General features: G+C 46.3%; 2 protein-coding genes across 2 annotated transcripts; one reads left to right on the plus strand and one right to left on the minus strand.

Moving 5' to 3' along the window:
* Positions 1–8,847: 8,847 nt before the first annotated feature.
* On the plus strand, positions 8,848–9,783 carry LOC311513607 (olfactory receptor 51G2-like; the record flags this gene model as incomplete). The annotated part of the gene is made up of 1 exon (XM_084615551.1): positions 8,848–9,783. One exon carries the CDS (start codon positions 8,848–8,850, stop codon positions 9,781–9,783), a length of 936 nt encoding a protein of 311 aa, XP_084471677.1.
* A 6,329-nt stretch (positions 9,784–16,112) lies between these two features.
* On the minus strand, positions 16,113–17,048 carry LOC311513662 (olfactory receptor 51G2-like; the record flags this gene model as incomplete). Its single annotated transcript, XM_084615638.1, has 1 exon — positions 16,113–17,048. The coding sequence occupies one exon, from the start codon at positions 17,046–17,048 to the stop codon at positions 16,113–16,115; it is 936 nt and encodes a 311-aa protein (XP_084471764.1).
* Positions 17,049–23,149: the final 6,101 nt, after the last annotated feature.

The following is a 23,149-nucleotide window of genomic DNA, read 5'->3' on the forward strand; positions in this document are numbered from 1 at the left end:
CCTTCAACCCCCTCACTGAGTCACCCCAACAGCCCCCCTGAGTCCTCTGCCGCTGCACAGAACATCTGCCAATGGAAACAGCTTCCAGCCTTTCCCCTTCACTTCACATTTTAAAGACAGTGAAACCTGCCAACGCACCCAGTTCCTGCTCGGCGTGGAGCTGCTGACACCAGAGGTCTTCACCCAAAAGGACACGGAGTCATCGGAGAGGTGGCACAGGCGGCAGGCAGTCTCAGGGATGCAGGTGTCTTTGTGAAGCATGGCAGCACAGTCCCCTGGGGGCCACTTGGCCATCAGAGAACCTCAGCTGCTTGGTTTCATGCGCATCAGCTTTAACCCCGTCATGGCCAATGGCAAAGTGCAGGAGGCCAAATCACAGGGGATTTGTGGAGATGCTACCAAACTGGACTGCAGTGCCCGCTCTGCTGCAGGCTCTGCTCCTGGACTCCGGGCTTGTCATCACTGTTTATCCCTGAGTGCTGAGTACTCAGCCCTGGTGAGGCCACACCTGGTGTATTGTGCCCTTGTAGCCAAGAAGGCCAACGGACTATTGGGCTTTATTAGTCAGAGCATTGCGAGGAGATCGAGGGAAGTGATTATTCCCCTCTATTCGGCACTGGTAAGACCGCACCTGGAGTACGGCCTCCAGTTTTGGTCCCCCCACTACAGAAAGGATGTGGACAAATTGAAGAGTGTCCAGAGGAGGGCAATGAAAATGATCAGGGGGCTGGGGCACATGACTTATGAGGAGAGGCTGAGGGAACTGGGGTTATTTAGTCTGCAGAAGAGAAGAGAAGAGTGAGAGGGCATTTGATAGCAGCCTTCAACTACCTGAAGGGGGGTTCCAAACAGGATGGAGCTCGGCTGCTCTCAGTGGTGGCAGCTGACAGAACAAGAAGGAATGGTCTCAAGTTGCAGCTGGGGAGGTCTAGGTTGGATATTAGTAAACACAATTTCACCCCGGAGGGAGGTGAAGCACCAGCATGGGTTACCTAGAGAGGTGGTGGAATCTCCGTCCTTGGAGGTTTTTAAGGCCTGGCTTGACAAAGCCCTGGCTGGCATGATTTAGTTGGTGTTGGTCCAGCTTTGAGCAGGGGATTGTCTAGACAACCTCCTGAGTCTCTTCCAACCCTAATATTCTATGAGTCTATGATAATTCTCATAGATTGGTAAGGCATGATTTCCCTTTACAAAACAAATGTTGACTCTTCCTCCCCAAATTATATTCATCTAAATGTCTAACAATTTTGTTCTTTACTACAGTTTCAACCAGTTTGCCCACTTCTGAAATTAGACTTACCAGCCTGTAATTGCTTAGATCACTCCTGAAGCCCTTTTTAAAAATTGCCATCAAAATTAGCTACCCTCCAGTCTTTTGGTACAGAGGCTAAGTGATAGGTTCCAAACCATCGTTAATAGTTCTGCAATTTCACATCTGAGTGTGTGGTAGGGTGCCCATTCGTCCCGTTTTGGCTTGTACAGTCCCTTAGTTAAGTCCTGTCACAGCTGACCTGACATTTTTTTCCCAAAGTGGCTTTTGTCCTGTATGCTCTTGCTGACTTCGAAAGTGCTAACAGGAGAAACGTCTGTTCCTGTCAAAACGGTGGGGAGCAGAGGAATGTTCATTGGAGATGAATGGAGACGCCAGCTCCCCGCATGGGGTAGGCAGAGTTGGAGGCAGGGAGGCAGGTTCCAGCCTCAGGAGACAGCCTTGCACAGGAGGGGACGGCGGTGGCCTCTGGCGAGCAGCTGGGTGTCTGCTGTTTTCGCCTTAGGAAATATGGTCACCCTAAAGGACTGCCCAATGTGGGAGTGCTGCCACCCAGGGGTGTGTCCTATAGCACAAGGGAGAGAGGCTGATGCTGGGCTGGAAAACAGACATAGTAAATAACTGAGATTCAAACTGAAATGTTCCCCTTTCATCCATTTATTCAGGAGGAGTTTTCATAGGAAACAGATCATTTTTCTATGAAAAAGCTCAGCTGCCATAATTCTGCACAGCTGTAGCTTCCTGGAACCCCAAGAGAAATTGGAGGCTTTTCATCTGCCTGGTCCTTATAACGTCAATGAAGGTTGCACTGACAGAGTCTCGGCCTGCACTCTGGGTATGGAAATGTCAGAACCTCCTGACCAGTCTATGGCTGGGGTATTGTGCCCCTCAGCTATTCTCCCCAGCCCTCCCATCTCTGTGCAGCCCCCTCCACCCTGTACAATCCCCTTCAGCGGATCCTGCGGGCAGTGGCTGCTCTGACACGCCCTGGTAGCACAGGAAGAAGGGAAGGAAAGCCCTCCACAGACCAATCCGAGGGAAATTTCCCTGTACGGAGCCTTGTTTGGAATCTCCCTTCCATGGCCTGCACCCTGGGTTTGTAATGCAGGAAAGGGCGCTGACGGGGAGAAATCAGGTCCCATATTATTATTCTATTTTAGTTTATTTCAGCACCATCACACCTCTGGCAGCATCATCAGTACCACTTGGACACCCTGAGGTAGACATGTGACTAATCGGAACCATATGAAGAGTGATGACCAGGAGTGGATTAACCATGAAACAAACCGTGTGGTGACATGGGTCCCCCAACAACAGGAGGGGCTCACAAAATGCAGGAGAAATCTCATCTGACAACCTGTCCCCAAGTCCTAGCTGGAGGCACAGCAGGCCTCAGGCAGGCAGCCTGCTTGCATGCTGTGGTTGGTGGCTCCATGGCAAGCCCAGTAGCAGCCGACTGCTGGCACGTTTCTGTGCACCCCTGGAGTGGAGTGGGAGGTCTCACGGTGCCCCCTTAAGACTTTATGGAAATATGCTAATAAATATATATGACATAACTTGAATATATTCTATGCTACGTATGCCCTGTAATATATCTACATAAAGGTTATGATCTACTGAATCTATTAATCCTATTTGTATTCATGTCTCATTTCTGTATTCCAAGTTATCAATATTGGCCATGTACTGGCTTGATTTCTAAATAACCTTAGTAAAGCATTTGGTCAGTCCCTGGAGAAAGGAATTCGCAAAGTTAAGTGCCCAATCAAGAAGCTCTTAAGGAACAATGCATCTTGGAAGGCTCCAGTCCACATGAGAAGTCTCCTGGAGATATTCAAGATGCCATGTGGGCAATGGCTGCTGCCTGTAAAAACTGAGAATCATGCATGGACATGTGACTGGCCCAGGTGACTCCAGAACTCCATCTTGGAGCTGGACTGTACATATGCAAGAGGAGGGGGTCTCCACCCACAAGAGAAAGTCTAGTTAAGCCCATGGGAGACTCCTCCATTTTGTATTCAGCTGGCTAAGGACATAGCGTCTCCACCCCAAAGGATACCTGAATGAAACTGGAACAAAGGACAGTAACTACAGGGGCTGTGAGAGCTTCCTGGACCCAGACTAGAAGGAAGCTGGTCTGTAAAAGAGAGCTTCTGGGAACTGCTGAGGTTTTTGTCTGTATTCTGTTTGATTCGACACAGACTTGCCTATTTTATTTTATTTTGCTTGGTAATTCACTTTGTTCTGTCTGTTACTACTTGGAACCACTTATATCCTACTTTCTGTATTTAATAAGATCACTTTTTACTTACTAATTAACCCAGAGTATGTATTAATACCTGGGGGCGGGGGCAAACAGCTGTACATATCTGTTCATCAGTGTTTAAGAGGGCAAACAATCTATGAATTTACCCTGTATAAGCTTTATACAGGGTAAAGCAGATTTTTTTAGGGTTTGGTCCCCATTGGAACTTGGGCATCTGAGTGTTAAAGGCAGGAACACGTCTTAAATTGCTTTCAGATAAGCCTGCAGCTGTTAGGGGATGTAATTCAGGCCTGGGTCTGGGTTTGCAGCTGGCTAGGAGGTTTGGCTCAAACTATGCAGGGCACTGAAGTCCTCAGCTGCCAGGGTAGGAAAGCAGGAGCAGAAGTCGTCTTGGCACATCAGGTGGCAGCTCTCAGGGGGATTCTGTGATCCAACCCGTCACAGGAGGCATTTCTATGTGCTCCCCTGCCCCCAGACCCACTCCCCCGCTCCCCTCCAGGGGCACACAGAGATTTCCAGCAGCCGCACAGCAAGCTGGGGTGTAGCGATGTTGTCTCTGCCAGGACTCAACTGAGAGTGTCAATTCAGGACAAATTGCTTCGAGCAGAGCAGTCACAGCCCAAATCTGGGGGTCCTTTATATCAAAGGCACGCCAAACCAGCAAACAGAGAGGACTTTGGTTTTACCCCACTGGCTAACCTGAAGTCACACAAGCAATTCCCTTAGACACTCCAGTTTCGAAGCATCACCACTAGTGCCACTTATTATGGGGGTGAATGGTTATGAAAAACAATGCTCCCGTAAAAAAAAAAAGGTTCCCCCAATCCCAAAGGAACAAGCCTCAGACCCAGGTCAATATACAAGTCAGATCTTACCCACAAACCACGCTGTTGCCAATTCTTTAGAATCTAAAACCTATAGATTTATTCATAAAAAAAAAGAAATTCATAGTTAAGAGCTAAAATTGATAAAATGGAATCAATTACAGACAGTTCTTGGTTCAGGCTTGCAGCAGTGATGGAATAAACTGCAGGTTCAAAACAAGTCTCTGGAGTCCATCCACAGCTGGGATGGGTCTTTCAGTCCATTCTTCAGAGCTTCAGTTTGTAGCACAGTTCCTCCAGAGGCAAGAAGCAGGATTGAAGACAAAATGGAGGAATTTCCAGGGCCTTTTATATTCTCTGCCATGTGGAAGGACACCCCTTTGTTCTTACTGTGGAAATCACAGCAGCAAGATGGAGTTTGGAGTCACATGTCCATGCATGACTCAGTTCTTTGCAGGCCAATGCCATTGTTTACATGATAGTTTGAACGTTCCCAGCAAAACTCAGATGTGCTTCGGAGTCCCTCAAAGTCCATTGTGAGTTAAGTGTTTCTTGATTGGGCACTTAGTCTGCAGAGTCCCTTCTCAAGAAGCTGACCAAATGCTTCACTTATGCGACACATTGAGATAAAAGTACATAGCCAATATTCATAACTTCAACTACAAAATGATACACACATACAGATAGCATAATCCTAACCAGCAAATCATAACCTTTTCATAGACCCCTCATATGACAACCTTTGTACAATATTTGCTGCAAATATATAACAGTGGTTGCAACAATGATCTATATGGTCACAGTTTATGTCAATAATATCACACAGGGCGACGGCAGCTCCCTCCCCACTCTGCCTCTTTCCATCCATCCCGCTCCCAGAAGTGGCGGGTATGTCCCTCCAGCCCCTGGGGGTGGGCGGCTGTCACTGTGAGTTGCCCTCACCACGAGCTCAGACTTCACAGCTCCTATTGGCCTGGAACATCTGCCATTGGGAGCTACTGGGGTGGCGCCTGCCGCCAACCGCCCCAGCCTAGAAGCTGCTGCCAGGGGGGTGTGAATGCCAGTCACTTTGGGAGCCGCGCCACCTGAGGTAAGTGCCACGCTCCTGACCCCCTCCCGCACCGCGAGGCCCTGGCCCAGCCCAGAACCCACACCCGTCACCCAAACTTCCTCCCAGAGCCCGTTCCCCCACCCCATTCCACACCACAACCCCGTTCCCCAGCCCAGAGCCCGCACCACTACCGCACCCAAACTTCTTCAGAGCCCACACTCCTCACCCACTCCTGCACCCCCAGCCCCTGCCACAGCCCAGATCCTGCACCCAAACATCCTCCCAGAACCCGACCCCCCACGCCCCCTCCCATACCCCAACCCCCTAACCCAGGCCAGAGCCTGCACCCTGCACCCACCCCCCTCCCATACCCCAACCCCCTGCCCCAGGCCAGAGCCTGCACTCCGCACTCAAACGTCCTCCCAGAACCTGAGCCCTCGCACACCCCGTCCCATACCTCAACCCCTGCCCCAGGCCAAAGCCTGACCCCACACCCAAACATCCTCCCGGAGACCAACCCCCACACCTCTTCCCACACCCCAACCCCCTGCCCCAGGTCAGAGCCTGCACCCTGCACCCACACCCCCTCCCACACCCCCACCCCCTGTGCCAATCAAGCTACCTCACTTTATTTTCATTTACTTCTCATTACTTATAACAGAGGAGGAGGAGGAAGAAAAACAGAATGAAAAATGGGAGGGGCAGATAAGAGAGAATGTTCTTTTCTTGGCTGGGTCCCAAACGGGGGGAGGACCCAAAGATAAAGCGACGCATGGGGGGCCCCACTAACTCTATGTCCCCCACTGGTAACGACAAGCCCGGATTCCAGGAATAGAGCCTGTGGCAGGGCTGGAGCTGCCGTCCAGTTGGGCAGCATCACCGGGCGTCCCCTGTGAATTGGCCTCCGGCAGTTTGCCATTCGTCATGCCAGGGGTTAAAGCTGCTGCGTACAAAGCCAGGCAGCTGACATTCCCTGATGGCCAACAGGCCCCCGAGGGACTGTGCCGGCAGGCTTCATAAAGACAGTTGCCTCCCTCTCTGAACAGAGACTGCCTGCTGCTGATGCAAACGCTCCGATGACTCCTTGTCCTTTAGAGTGAAGACCTCGGGTGTCAGCGGCTCCCTTCTAGCAGGAATTGGGTACGTTGGCAGGTTTCACTGACTTTAAAACATGAAGTGGAGGGGAAAGGCTGGAAGCTGTTTCCATTGGCAGATGTTCTGTGCGGTGGCAGAGGACACAGCGGGGCTGTCGGGTGACTCAGTGAGGGGTTTGGAAGACAGGCAACGCTAGGAAGCTTGGGAACCGTGCTCCATGGTGGGCTATTCAAGCTACACAGAAATCTGACATTCAAAGTGAGCTCAGACTATGACAATTCCCATGCCCTACATCAGGATTTCTCAAGGGGTCCTATTTCTAGAGATGCCGTGTGCTCTGGGCCCAATCCTGCCTGGGGCTCAGTGAGAGGAGATCCCAACGATTATCAGTGACTAGTTCCCAAATCAACTCAGGTTTATTTGCTCCTGGAATTTTATTCAGCAAATGCATTTTGAAAGGTTTTATTGTCTGGCTCACTTGTGAATGCAGGAATTCAGAGCTGCAGATTCCCCGGGTACAGGCTGTACACTGACAGAACTGAACCTGAGGAGACCCAGTCAGCTATTAACCAAGGGACAGGGGAGCTACTAGACTTTTATTTGCTGACAAGCGACTGAATGAGGGTTGAGACACTGCAATCTTTTCAGATTCTGAAGAAATCCAGATGACAGATGCCCAATTTTAAGTCCTACTGTATCCTCAGAAATCATAGAATATTAGGGTTGGAAGAGATCTCAGGAGGTCATCTAGTCCCATCCCTGCTCAAAGCAGGACCAATCCCCAACTAAATCATGCCAGCCAGGGCTTTGTCAAGCCTGACCTTTAAAACCTCTAAGGAAGGAGATTCTACCACCTCCCTAGGTAACCCATGCCAGTGCTTTACCACCCTCCTCGTGAAACATTGTGTGTATGAAAGTACAGATGTGTAAATGTTATGCTAAAACTTCTCATTGTAATACAGATATTACAAATCAAACTGACCAGAAGCTGTTTCTAACACTTACATTCAGGGTCATGTACACAATCCCTCTGCAAATCTCTCTTTCAGTAGTAGAGAGCTGAGGTGCAGGAAAGAGGAGTGTTATAGGGGTTGTATGAAATTTACAAATATCACCTCTTACGTGAGCATGGAAGAAGTAACTTGGACACTTGATTGGATATTAGGGGACTCCTAGTGTTTGCACACGTCACCCATGTCTGACGCCAACCCCTCCCCCATCCAGCAGAAGTAACTGTCCATGTTAGCTTATAACTTGCCAGATAACTACAATCCCTTGCATGGGGAGAGGATGCAGGTCCTATGAGGATGAAGAGAAGGATGTAGGAAGATCCACATCTCTGGATTCAGGCAACACTATTCAGGCAAAGCACTTCAGCTTCTCTTGGAGGGATTCTTGGGGCTCAGATTGTATTACCGGAAGCATTTGGTAAGGGAAAGTTGATAGTTCCCAGTTCTGATCAAATTTACACATTTAAATCAAGAGTGATACATTTGAAGTCACTATTATTGAAGTAAGATGCTGGCCCTAAGAATTTATCCCATGTACCTTAAGAGACAGTGGCATAATTTGGACTCTCAGGAGGTGAAAATATATACAATATACAGATATATATATATATATATATATATATATATATATATATATATATAATAAGGCAATGAAACACGTTTATGAATAGCTTCTATGCAGGGCAGATAAATACAATGACCATTTTCACCATGGACTTGCCATGTGTTTCCATACATGTCATGATACAATGGGCCATACTCATTTAAGTTAAGAGACAGAAGGGGTGTCTGTGCGAAGGTCACAACTGTAAAATAACAGCGTTCAAGTAGGCTGCAGAACTCATAGCCACAAGCTATCAATGAGGCAAAGAGTTTAGACCCTTTCAAAGAGTGACTGGGTGTGTATATGGGTAACAAGAAAATACAATTCCAGTATTGAGAATTGTTTTAAAAAGTTTTGGAAGTGCCCACAAACTTCTTGATTTATACCACAAAATATGTCTTACTAGTGGGTGTCGAGGGAACCTTCTCCTGGGAGCAGGTCATCTCATAGCTGCCTATTATAGGGCTTCTTCCACCTTCCACTGAAGCATCGAGAACTGGTCACTGGATACTGAGCTAGATGGACTGCAGGTCCAGTCTGGCAGTGCCTATCTTCTTATCCGTGGTGTAAATCCAAGACTATGTTTTTGCTGATCTTCCTTGAGATCCTGGGAGTCTCTAGGATTCCACAGAGAGCAGAATGATGTCTCATTAAATATCACCTTGTCACTGTTGTTTTTCCTTTCAGGAAGGAAAGTCCAAAACTCCTGGGACCTGTCCTGTACATTATGTCAGCTGTCAATGACACCAAACTCAACTCTGCAATGTTCCTTCTCACTGGGATACCTGGGCAGGAAGAGGCCCATCTCTGGATCTCTATCGCCTTCTGCTTCATTTATGTTTTTTCAATATTGGGAAATTCAACCATTCTCTTCATTATAAAAACAGATCCAAGCCTCCATGAGCCCATGTACATTTTCCTTTCCATATTAGCCTTCACGGACCTTGGCTTATCGATATCCACCACACCGACAATACTGGGTGTGTACTTGTTTAACTCTAGGGAGGTTAGCCTCGATGCCTGTTTTGCCCAGCTGTTCTTCATCCACTCATTTGCAATCATTGAATCCTCCATACTCTTGTTGATGGCATTTGACCGCTTTGTAGCAATCTCTAACCCACTGAGATATGCTTCCATCTTAACCCTGCCGAGAATATTCAAGATGGGACTGGTATGTGTGCTAAGAGGGGTGGCCGTATCATCCCCATTCCCCTTTCTCCTGAAACGGTTCCAATACTGTCGAGTCAATGTCCTCTCCCATTCCTACTGCCTGCACCAGGATGTCATGAAGCTGGCTTGTTCGGATATCACAGTCAACTACATCTATGGCTTGTTTCTTATGGTCTCCATCATGGGGTTGGATTCACTGCTCATCTTCCTCTCTTATGTGATGATCCTCAAAACGGTGCTGAGTGTTGCATCCCACTCGGAGTGCCTCAGGGCCCTGAACACCTGCGTCTCCCACCTCTGTGCCATCCTGCTCTTCTACACACCAGAGATCAGCTTGTCTTTGATACACAGATTGGGGAAGGGCTCTTCTCCCTTACTACAGATTGTCTTGGGCTACATCTACCTCCTCGTCCCTCCCCTGATGAACCCGATCGTGTACAGTGTGAATAGCAAACACCTTCGTGGGAGGATAATCAGAGTGTTTGTCAAGTGAAAGGTCAATGCTGGCTCCAGTGCTGCTGACCTGGGAGATGAAAAACATGGGCCACCTATTCCTTGCTGGACCCTTACATCTGACACAACATGAGCTACTGATCTCCAGGCTGTAGAGAGAGGTTCAGACAGTGTTTAAGGTCTGGAGCAATGGGAGAGGGGCTGGTGAGGGAGGACAGCTCACTGGGGGATGGAGACCAAGGCAGTCAGCAGCATTTACAAAGGGCTTGTCTACACTATCAAGTTTTGTCAATGAAACTTATGTTGACACGAAAAAAGCAAAGTCGCCAAAGCGAGTCTACATTTGCTCCCTCTGTCAACAGATTGTGTCCACATTTGGGGCACCATTGTCAACAGCGTGAGCGATGCACTGTGACTATGTATCCCAGAGTGCTTGGTGGCACCATTCTGACGTTTTCCCTATAATTATTTCTGGAAATATGCTCATGAATGTAAATATACATAACTGGATTATGTTTGATTCTATGTATGCCATGTAAGACAGCCCTGTAAAGGTTATGATCTACTGAACATATTCATCCTATTTGTATGCATGTGTCATTATTGTGTTTGAAGTTATGAATAGTGGCTGTGTACTTGTTTGATTTTAAGTAGCATTAGTAAGGCATTTGGTTAGCTTCTTAAGAAAGGAATCTGCAAGTTAAGTGCCCAATCAAGAAACACTTAATTGAAAATGGAACCTTGGAAAACTCCAATCAACATAAGAAGTCTACTTGTGATGTTCAAGGTAGCATGTGAACAATGGCTGCCACCTGTAAAGATCTGAGTCATGCATGGACATGTGAATGGCCCAGGTGACTCCAACACTGCAGCTTGCAGCTGGATTCTGCATAGGAGAGAGACGGGGTTTCCACGCACAAGAGAAAATCTATTTAAGGCTGGGGGAGACCCCTCCATTTTGTCTTCAGCTGGCTCAAGAGATAGCCTTTCCACCCCCAAAAGAATACCTGAAAGAAACTGCAACAAAGGACAGGAACCACAGGGGTGTGAGTGATTGCTGGACCCAGACTAGAAGGAGACTAGTCTGTCAAAGAAACTTACTGGAACATCTCTGAGGGTGAGATTTCATCTGTAATCATTTGCTTACTGTACTAGGTTTAGACTTGCGTGCTTTATTTTATTTTGCTTGGTAATTTACTTTGTTACTCCCTTTTATTACTTGGAACCACTTAAATCCTACATTCTGTATTTCATAAAATCACTGTTAACCTATTAATTAACCCAGATTATGTATTAATACCTGGGGGGCGGTATTTGAAATACAGATTTATAGTCCATGTTGATAACTTCAGGTAGAAAAATGAAACATGCACACAAATAGGATAATAATATTCAGCAAATCCTAACATTTCCAGTGACACATCACAAGACCTATCTTATACCAGATGCATCATAATTATGTCATAATCATGTCATAATCATACCACTATCATCAATATGGGGTGTAGCATCACAATCTCCTTTACTGACACCTCGATGTGGGACTCAATTTGTCTCCTAAAAAGAGGGACTCAGGTGTGGGAATCTCCCTCACATCCTCTGCAGTGAACACCAATGCAAAGAATTCATTTAGCCTCTCCGTAATGGCCTCATCTTCCTTCAGTGCTCTTTTAGCACCTCAGTCATGCAGTGCCCCCGGTCATGGTTCCTTCCCCACTCTGAACTCTAGGGTACAGATGTGGGGACCTGCAGGAAAGCCTCCTAAGCTTAGTTTTACCAGCTTAGGTTAAAACTTCCCCAAGGTACAAACTATTTTACACTTGGACTTCCACTGGCGCCACCAAACTTTATCTGGGTTCCTGAAAAAACCTAGTTTGGAAACGTCTTTCCCCCCAAAATCCTCCCACCCCTTGCACCCCACTTCCTGGGAAAGGTTTGGTAAAAATCCTCACCAATTTGCATAGGTGACCACAGACCCAAACCCTTGGATCTGAGAACAATGAAAAAGGCATTCAGTTTCCTTACAAGAAGACTTTTAATAGAAGTAAAAAGAAAAGAATCACCTCTGTAAAATCAGGATGGTAAATACCTTACAGGGTATTTAGATTCAAAACATAGAGAATCCCTCTAGGCAAAACCTTAAATTACAAAAAAGACACACAGACAGGAATATTCATTCTATTCAGCACAGCTATTTTCTCAGCCATTTCAAGAAATCATAATCTAACACATACCTAGCTAGATTGCGTAGTAAGTTCGAAGACTCCATTCCTGTTCTATCCCCGGCCAAAGCACGATACAGACAGACACAGACCCTTTGTTTTTCTCCCTCCATCCAGCTTTTGAAAGTATCTTGTCTCCTCATTGGTCATTTTGGTCAGGTGCCAGCGAGGTTACCTTTAGTTTCTTAACCCTTTACAGGTGAGAGGATTTTTCCTGTGGCCAGGAGGGATTTTAAAGGGGTTTACCCTTCCCTTTATATTTATGACAGCCCCACTCATTGTTTGACAGGCTTCCTGCTTCTGAGGTACTTTAAAAAATTGTTCCTAATTTTTATGACTTTTCCTAGTTTCCCTTCACATCTTTTGAACTACTTGCGCAGTATTGCCAAGCCCAATTCAAAAACTATGAGCCACAACCCAGAAAATCATCACATGGTTCAAAATAATGAGATTTAAAAATATACTTAGGAGAGCCCCGTTACACCACAGACCTCCGGAGATTACAGTGACTAGCTCACAGAGCCACTTGGTACCTGAGGCACAACTCACTCTCTCCCCTTCTTCAGCCAAGAGACATGCAATCACTTGTTCAGCAAGGCTATGTACATTCTGAATAGAAAGAGGCATGACCCAAATCCAGCTACAACTCTCTGTTGGACCCAAACAACTTCCTCCCCCTGATCCAGCTACCCCCAAACTGGGTGATAATGGAAATTTGGATGCAGAGTGTGAGGTCTATCACCAGCACTAGAGCGGCTCTCACTGATCATGGAGCAGGTGAGGGTCAGGAACAAAGTGAGGGGCAGCCCCGCAGGGCTCTGTTTGCCGAGGCAACACTCTCCACATCCTTCACTCTGAAACCACGTCCTGATTCTCCCTCTTACTGCCGAGCTGCAGGAGGGGCCCAGAACTCCCTCATCAAAAGGTGCTGTCTAATGACAGGCTTGTCTTATGCTGAACCAGCCGAATTCTTCCAGTTTCCTCCGAAAGAAAGGCCCTCCTTTGCCCTGACCATCCTAGGAGCCCTTCTTTGCACCTGTTCCAGTCTGAATTCTTCTTTCTGTAATACGCGTGACCAGAATTTTACATAGTTTGCCAGAGGAAGTGACCAGTGTCTGTTATAAGGATCTTACTACTTCCCTATCTCGCCTCACACATTCTAGGATCTCATTTGCTTTGTTCACTCCTGCAGCACACTGTTGGCCCACAGTCATCCTGGGACTGACTAATACAGCCTCCTCGGTCACTTCCAACTTACCCTTGGCTGTATAAACTGGCACGTAGTGAGTCGAACTCGGGAAGATTCAGAACTGACTTGATAATAGTCTACCAGCCCTTTTACAGGAATGAAATACCAGGTACTAAAGGGCTCTTTAACCTTGCCGGAAAAAGTATAACAAGGACCAGTGGCTGGAAACTGAAGCCTGAGAAATTAAATTTGGAAATGAGACACACATATTTTTGACTGTGTTGGTCATTAACCAGGGGAACAAACTCTCAAAGGACGTTGTGGATTCTCCTGATATCTCCAAACCAATATTACATGCCTTCCTAAAAGATACGCTTTAGAGGAACAGAAGTGATACTTTAGTCAGATACAAGTCATTGGGCTCAATATGGGGGTAAACTGGGAGAAAGTGTCCAGGAGATCAGACTCGATAATCTAATGGTCCCTTCTTTCCTTAACTTCTATAAATCTTTCATTTATTGTCTTGAGTGAATTTCTATTTTGGATGCAACTGAAGAAAGTTGCTATTCTGAATGCTTCCAATCACTCAACAAGAATATATGCTGGCCTAGAAGGCTCAAGACTTTCACAGTGAAACCATTATTTATGGACTCTTTATGCTGTAAACCAGATCCTTTCCTATCATGAGAGGAATCTCACAATGTAATAATAACAGGTGTGGAGAAAGTACACAGGGATATGTTATTTACTTCTTCTCATAACACAAGAACTAGGGTCACCAAATGAAACTAATAGGCAGCAGGTTTAAAACAACAAAAGGAAGTATTTCTTCACACAATACACAGCCACCCTATGGAACTCCTTGCCAGAGGATTTAGTGAAGGCCACGATTATAACAGGGATCGAAAAAGAACTAGATAAATTAGTGGAGGAGAGGTCCTTCAATGCCTATTAGCCAGGATGGGCAGGGATGCTTATGTTTCCCAGAGCTGGCAGTGGACGACAGGAGAAGGATCACTTGATGATTCCCTATTCTGTTCATTCCCTCTGGGGCACCTGGCATTGGCCACTATTGGAAGACAGGACACTGGGTTAGATGAAACATTTGTCTGACCCACTATGGCTGTTCTTGAATTCTGATGTTTTTAATTGTCCCACTGTTTGAGCTGGGAACAACATCCCATCGATGATAAAAGCTTATCACCCAGCAGCACTGAATGGACACTTGACACTCTTACTTGTGACCAGAGCTACATAGTCACCCCCAGCCTCCTTGAAATGAGGAGCTTTAGTAGCAAACAGAACTGGCCCAACTTACATTCTTTTGGGAAGACAAGAAGCTCTTGGGACCCAGCCTAGTTTCCCTGTGGCTCTTAGAGCATCGTCCCATCTGTCTTTCCTTTTCGGTTGGAAGCAACCTTTGCTGAAACCTGTATGAGCCTGGGCACAGCAACCATAGTGCTCAGCCGCGTCTGTGTTACAGGGCCTAGGTGTGAAGCTGACCTTTGCCCTCAGACTGCTTTCTCTCAACCAGACAATCAAAGAGAAGGCCCCCATGGCCATTGATCCACAGTTTGGCAGTGAGACCCATTTAGCCTCAATGGCTTACAGTCACTGATTCTGTGACTGTGCTGAACCTCCCTGGGACACTCCAACATTTCCCTCAGAAATCCACTACTTAACTTTCACTGTCACCCCCACATCTGCCACAGACACTAAGGGGCTGGAGTCATGGGGCTTCCCAGAAGCCAGCTCTCACAGGAGGTTGTGGTAAGAGGCCTTTTATAGACAAAGGTCAGAGGTGTTGCTCTGTGGAACCCTGACACAGACCTGATCTTAGGGTCTCAGAGTATCGAACTGCATCGGATGTATATATCCTTCCACCACCGCTGTGAGGCAGGGCAAGGATATTATCCACCTGTGCAGAGATATCCAATGGCTTGTCCACAGTCACACATGGCCTGGGAATCAAACGCAGCTGTCTGGAGTTGCAGAGCCGTGCCCAGACAACAGGACCAGCCTTCCAAACACCTGAGTGGTGACAAGCCTGGTTGCATTCTCTGCTGTGCCAGCAGATCTCCTCTCTGCGCTGTATAGAGTGGGCATGGCCATGGGCCTGTTTCAGGGGTTTGATTCACTGGCCTGTTTTCTCCCTGACTCAGCACAGTTTACAGCAGCCTGGGGGCTGGGATGACATCTTCCCGTTGGTAATGACTTCAAAGAGCACAGCCCACTTTGGCCAAGTCCCTGTGGATGGAAAAACCCCAGAATTCCCCCTTGGCGTCTGAGGTGGCCCTGCAGGAACCCTGCCCATCCCTCTACGGTCCTTACAATCACTTACTGTCAGCCTCGGACACTTAAAACAAGAGCCCCCTTTGTGGGGTTGCATTTCTTTAGTCTTCTCCAAAACACAACATCTCTTACCATCCAGCCCCAGCCTTCTCCTGCACTCAGGATCACCCCCACGGTCCTGATTACTGCAGTCAGCATTGGTTCAGACCCTACTCCCCTTTTTCCCCTGAAGCCCTATCCTCTGACCTATATCTTCTCACTAAGCACAGCCTCTTGCTCCTCCAGTTTCCCCAAGGCTCTGCCTCTGAGCCAAGCCAGAGTCGGGCTACTTTCAGAGCTGGCCTGGGAGCAAAGGTTGCGGTGGGGAGCCCAAGACTCTCCACATTCCCTGACTTGTACATCCTGGGGGATAAAATGTAGAGGGTGTAGGGCACCTCACAGTGGCTCTGGCTCCCTGTGCAACTCTTAGCAAGGCGTGACTCTGGCTAAGGGGGCAGAGTCTCGGGTAAAGGGGAATAGGAGAGGTGTGGTCTTCAGAGAAGAGATGGGGCAGAGAAAAGGGCTTCATGGGCAGATGATCCAAGATGGAATTCATGGCCATGCCCATCGCTCGTGTTTTTCCTACCCCATGTCACCAGCACTGGAGCCAGGTGATGAACTGACCCTTCACTTGACAAATGCCCTGATTATCCTCTCACGCAGGTGTTTGCTTTTCACACTGTACACGATTGGTTTCATCAGGGGCGGGACCAGCAGGTAGATGTAGCCCAGGATAATCTGAAGCAAGTGAGTAGAGCTATTTCCAAATCTGTGTATCAAAGACAGGCCAATGTCGGATATGTAGAAGAGCACGACAGCACAGAGATGGGAGACACAGGTGTTCAGGGCCCTGAGGCACTCGCTGTGGGATGCGATACTCAGCACTGTTTTGAGGATCATCACATAAGAGAGGAAGATGAGGAACGAGTCCAACCCAACCGTGATGACTTTCACAAACAAGCCATAGATGCTGTTCACTGAGAAGTCTGAACAAGCCGCCTTCATGATGTCCTGGTGCAGGCAGTAGGAATGGGAGAGGACGTTGTCTCGATAGTATCGGAACTGTTTCAGGAGAATGGGGAGTGGGAGTATTAGGGCCACCGATCTCACCACAGCCAACAGGCCCATCTTGGATATTCTCGGTGGAGTTAAGATGGAGGTATATCTCAGTGGGTTACAAATTGCTATGAAGCGGTCAAAGGCCATCAACAAGAGGACAAAGGACTCAATTTTTGAAAGCGAGTGGATGAAGAACATCTGGGCAAAACAGGCCTCGAGGCTGATTCTCCTAGAGTTAAACAAGTATATGCCCAGTATCGTCGGTATGGTGGTTATGGATAAGGCAAGGTCTGTGACGGCCAACATGGAAAGGAAAATGTACATGGGCTCATGGAGGCTTGGATCTGTTTTTATAATGAACAGAATGACTGAATTTCCTATGATTGAAAGAATATACATGAAGCAGAAGGGGATTGAGATCCAGAGGTGGATGTCTTCCAGCCCACGTATCCCGGTGAGAAGGAACATTACAGAGTTGAATTTAGTGTCATTGACAGCTGACATAATGTATTGGGCAGTTCTGGGGACTTTTGAACTTTTCTTCCTGAAAAGAAATAGAACAGGAGACTAGGTGATAGTTAGCGAGACACCTTTCTGCTCTCAATGCAAGTCGAGAGATTCTCAGGACCTCAAGGGAAAATCAGCAAAAATGTTGTCTTGGATTTATGCCCCCAATAGGAAGGTAGGCACTGCCAGACTGGATCAGACCTACAGTCTGTCTAGCCAAGTCTCCAGTAGGCATTATGAGATGCTGCAAAGGAAGATGGAAAAAGCCCTGCAATAGCGAACTAAGAGATACTCTGATCCCAGGGAAAGTTTCTTCCTGACATCTACTAGTTAGACATATTTTGTCATGTAAATCAGGAAGGTGTAGAATACTTACATCTGTAGTATGCAAGGCCTCGGAGAAAATTTTGAAGGAGAAGATAGTTAAGAACATTGAAGTCAATGGTAAATGGGACAAAATACAACATGGTTTTACAAAAGGTAGATCGTGCCAAACCAACCTGATCTCCTTCTTTGAGAAAGTAACACACTTTTTTAGACAAAGGAAACGCAGTGGATCTAATTTACCTAGATTTCAGTGAGGCGTTTGATACCGTGCCACATAGGGAATTATTAGCTAAATTGGATAAGATGGGGATCAATAGGAAACTTGAAAGGTGGATAAGGAATTGGTTAAAGAGGAGACTACAATGGGTCCTACTGAAAGGTGAACTGTCAGGCTGGAGGGAGGTTACCAGTGGAGTTCCTCAAGGATGGGTTTGGGGACCAATCTTATTTAACCTTTTTATTACTGACCTTGGCACAAAAAGTGGGAGTGTGCTAATAAAGTTTGCGGATGATAGAAAGCTGGGAGGTATTGCCAATTTAGAGAAGGACAGGGATATCCTACAGGAGGATCTGGATGACCTTGTAAACTGGAGTAATAGTAATAGGATGAAATTGAATAGTGAGAAGTGTACGGTCATGCATTTAGGGATTAATAACAAGAATTTTCGTTGTAAGCCGGAGACGCATCAATTAGAAGTAACGGAGGATGAAAAGGACCTTGGAGTATTGGTTGATCATAGGAGGACTATGAGCCGCCAATGTGATATGGCCGTGAAAAAAGCTCATGCGGTCTTGGGATGCATCAGGACAGGTATTTCTAATAGGGAAAAGGAGGTTTTAGTATTGTTATACAAGGCAGTGGTGAGACCTCACCTGGAATACTGTGTGCAGTTCTGGTCTCCCATGTTTAAGAAGGATGAATTCAAACTGGAACAGGTACAGAGAAGGGCTCCTACGATGATCCGAGGAATGGAAAACTTGTCTTATGAAAGGAGACTCAAAGAGCTTGGCTTCTTTCGCCTAACTAAGAGAAGGTTGAAGGGAGATATGATTGCTCTCTATACATATATCAGAGGGATAAATACCGGAGAGGGAGAGGAATTATTTAAGCTCAGTACCAATGTGGACACAAGAACAAATGGATATAAACTGGTCACCAGGCAGTTTAGACAAAAATTAGATGAAGGTTTCTAACCATCAGAGGAGTAAAGTTTAGAATAGCCTTCCAAGGGAAGTAGTGGGGGCAAAAGATCTATCTGGCTTTAAGATTAAACTTGATACATTTATGGAGGAGATGGTATGATGGGATAACGTGGTTTTGGTAATTAAATATTCATGGTAAATAGACCCACTGGCCTGTGATGGGATATTAGATTGGGTGGGATCTGAGATACCCAGGAAAGAATTTCCTGTAGAATCTGGCTGGTGAATCTTGCCCATATCCTCAGGGTTTAGCTGACCGCCATGTTTGGGGTCGGGAAGGAATTTTCCTCCAGGTCAGATTGGAAGAGGCCCTGGAGGTTTTTCACCTTCCTCTGTAGCATGGGGCACGGGTCACTTTCTGGAGGATTCTCTGCTCCTTGAAGTCTTTAAACCACGATTTGATGACTTCAATAGCTCAGATATAGGTGAGAGGTTTTTTCTGTGGCCTGTGTTCTGCAGGAGGTCAGACTAGATCATCATAATGGTCCCTTCTGACTGAAATATCTATGAATCTAAGACATTTTTTTCAAAAATTCTCAGTACTGTTATAAATGTTAAATGTTCATAATGGGGAGGGGTAACGAGTGGTGTTCCCCAAGGGTCAGTCCTATGACCAATCCTATTCAACTTCTTCAGAAATGATCTGGAGAAAGGGGTAAACAGTGAGGTGGCAAAGTTTGCAGATGATACTAAACTGCTCAAGATAGTTAAGACCAAACCAGACTGTGAAGAACTTCAAAAAGATCTCACAAAACTAAGTGATTGGGCAACAAAACGGCAAATGAAATTTAAGGTGGATAAATGCAAAGTAATGCACATTGGAAAAAATATCCCCAAGTCCACGCAGTGTGCAGCGGCAGTCAAAAAAAAAAAAAGCCAACGGGATGTTAGGAATCATTAGAAAAGGGATAGAGAATAAGATGAAGAAAATCTTATTGCCCTTATATAAATCCCGGGTGCACCCACATCTTGAATACTGTGCATAGATATGGTCTCCTCATCTCAAAAAAGATATACTGGCATTAGAAAAGGTTCAGAAAAGGGAACTAAAATGATTAGGGGTTTGGAATGGGTCCCATATGAGAAGATATTAAAGGGGCTAGGCCTGTTCAGCTTGGAAAAGAGGAGACTGTGGAGAAAGTGAAAAAGGAAACGTTATTTACTTGCTCCCATAATATAAGAACAAGGAGCCACTAAATGAAATTAATGGTCAGCAGGTTTAAAACAAAGAAAAGGAAGTTCTTCTTCACTCAGTCAACCTGTGGAACTCCTTGCCTGAGGAGCTTGTGAAGGCTGGGACTATAACACGGTTTAAAAGAGAACTGTATCCATTCATGGAGGATAACTCCATTAATGGCGATTAGCCAGGATGGGTAAGGAATGGTGTCCCTAGCCTCTGTTTGTCAGAGGGTGGAGATGGATGGCAGGAGAGAGATCACTTGATCGTTACCAGTTCGGTTCACTCCCTCTGGGGCACCTGGCATTGGCCACTGTTGGTAGACAGGATACTGGGCTGGATGGACCTTTGGTCTGACCTAGTAAGGCCATTCCTATGTTCTTATGTAATTGGATTTCCTGATTACCCATTTAAACATCCCATCCCTCTTTGAAGCCTTAGACGTTCTTGGCCACATTGATATCTTGTGGCTGCGAGTTCCATAGCCTACCTGAGCACTATGTGATTTTACAATTCTGACCTTCATACAGACACTCTTTCTGGCCACACACTTCTGAGTTGGCCCATTGTATCATGATGCCCATAAACACATGGCAAGTGCATGGCGAAGATGGTCATTTTATTTATCTGCCCTGCATTCAAGCTATTTATAAACGTGTTTCATTGCCTCACGGATATACATTTTATTTTCTCCACTCCTGAGACTTCAAATTATTCCACTCTCTCTTTCCAGCACATGGGATAAATTCTTAGTGCCAGGTTCTTAATTCAATAATCGTGACTTCTACTGGGTTGCTCCAGATTTCATGTGTAAATTCAGTCAGAACCGGGCTCTGTTAACTTTCCCTTACCATACGCTCTCAGAGATACACTCTGATCCCCAAGAATCCCCCCACGGGAAGCTGAAGTGCTTTGCCTGGCCAATGTTAACTGAAGCCTGAGCATTCGATCTTCCTCACAGGACCTGCATCCTGTCCCCATGGTCGGGTCTATAGATACTTGGCAAGTTACAAGCTAACACACGCAGTTACTTCAGCTGGGTGGGAGAGGAATTGGTGTCACTAATGGGTGAATATGCAAACACTACATTTGCACTAATACCCATTGACACATCTGTAGTTTAGCACACACCTGTCAACCCATTCCTTCCCCTCTGATCTTCTTTCAGGGATGATTTCTCAGCTTACAGTGGGACTTAAAATGCACGGTTTGTCAACTGGATTTCTTCAGAATCTGAAAAGATCGCAGTGTCTCAGTCCTCATTCAATACCTTGTCAGCAAACAGAAGCCGAGTAGCTCCTCTGTCCCTGGGTTAATAGCTGACTGGTTCTCCTCAGGTTTTCTTCTGTCAGTCTGTAGCCCATATCCAGAGTGGTAACAAGCCTTGGAGTCAGGATAGAAAATATTTATTCCCTGAGCTCTGACTCACTCGTACATCGTAACCCCAGCACCGGTTATTCATCCACGATGAGTGTTTGCAGGAAGTGGATTTGAAAGTCAAATGCATGAGTATTCATGGAAATGGAACTTATTTCCCACATGAAAGTAGTCTATTGCTCTCTCTCTCACTTGCACTTTGACTGTCTCTATCCTGTATTCATAAACTATGTGTCATCTGGGAACAGCATTGTGACAGACATGGAGCTGAGCTGCCATAATGAATGTGTATGTTAAACCCAGTGCTTGGGATGGTTTCAGAGTAGCAGCCGTGTTAGTCTGTATTCGCAAAAAGAAAAGGAGGACTTGTGGCACCTTAGAGACTAACCAATTTATTTGAGCATAAGCTATCGTGAGCTACAGCTCACTTCATCGGATGCATAAAAGTGGAAAATGCAGTGAGGATGTTTTTATACACACAGATCATGACAAAATGAGTGTTTATCACTTCTAAAGGTTTTCTCTCCCCCCACCCCACTCTCCTGCTGGTAATAGCTTATCTAAAGTGATCACTCTTCTTACAATGTGTGTGATAATCAAGGTGGGCCATTTCCAGCACAAATCCAGGGTTTTACAAGAACGTCTGAGGAAGGCGGGGGGAGTAGGAAAAAACAAGGGGAAATAGATTACCTTGCATAATGACTTAGCCACTCCCAGTCTCTATTCAAGCCTAAGTTAATTGTATCCAATTTGAAAATGAATTCCAATTCAGCAGTCTCTCGCTGGAGTCTGGATTTGAAGTTTTTCTGTTGTAATATCGCAACATTCATGTCTGTAATCGCGTGAGCAGAGAGATTGAAGTGTTCTCCGATTGGTTTATGAATGTTATAATTCTTGACATCTGATTTGTGTCCATTTATTCTTTTACGTAGAGACTGTCCAGTTTGCCCAATGTACATGGCAGAGGGGCATTGCTGGCACATGATGGCATATCCTCACTGCATTTTCCACTTTTATGCATCCGATGAAGTGAGCTGCAGCTCACAAAAGCTTATGCTCAAATAAATTGGTTAGTCTCTAAGCTGCCACAAGTACTCCTTTTCTTTTAGTTCTTGGGATGTTTGCTGTAGAGCAATATTGGGTTAACATTTGGGATGTTTATATTATGGCTCTATTGGGTGAAACCAACATGGATCTTCCTAGTTTCATAGCAGGCTACTGGAAAACAAGCAAGAAGGGAAGCAATAGCTCAGGAAAAGCCATTGCTCAGCCACCACCCCAGGGAGGTCAAGAGAGAACACAAAAGCTAGAAGCTGGGAAGAGCCCGTTTCTGAGTTTCAGCTGCATTCCACAGCTTGTTTTGCCAGTTCTGTCAGTCTGTCCAGAGGTGGGGCAGCTGTTGTGAGAATCTCTTCAGACTGACAGGCGCAGACACTGCTGGGAAGTCTGAAGTTCCTCGGCCTGCCTGGGTCCCCGTCAGAGCAAAAGGGCTTGGGGTCAGAGATCTGTACAGATTGCTGTTTTAAAACCCTCTGGTTCTCCCATGTTCCACTTTCTTCCTGCTGTTCGGATTCAACAGTATTTTGGTTCTCGAAGGCTGGCTGGTCTCTCATCTCACCACTGGTCACAGACTCCCAGAAGGGAGAACCACAGACACTCGGACCTGCTCGCCAAGCACAGTCAACCGCAGTGTGCTGTAGCTCAGAGCCTAGTCTGAGGGTGGGAGAATCGTGGGATTCCACCCCATGAGAGGGAAGACTACAAGGCCTGATATCTGGCACTCAAAGACCAGAGCGGGGACAGAGATACTGTAAGCCCTGTAAAAAGAAAAGGAGGACTTGTGGCACCTTAGAGACTAACCAATTTATTAGTTTATTATTATTGCTCTAATAAATTGGTTAGTCTCTAAGGTGCCACAAGTCCTCCTTTTCTTTTTGCGAATACAGACTAACACGGCTGTTACTCTGAAACCTGTAAGCCCTGTAACTCTGAGGGGTAGCTACAGTGTAGAAAT

This window comes from Lepidochelys olivacea, assembly GCF_965140295.1.
Source record: "Lepidochelys olivacea isolate rLepOli2 genome assembly, chromosome: 1".
NCBI classification, from domain to species: Eukaryota; Metazoa; Chordata; order Testudines; family Cheloniidae; genus Lepidochelys; species Lepidochelys olivacea.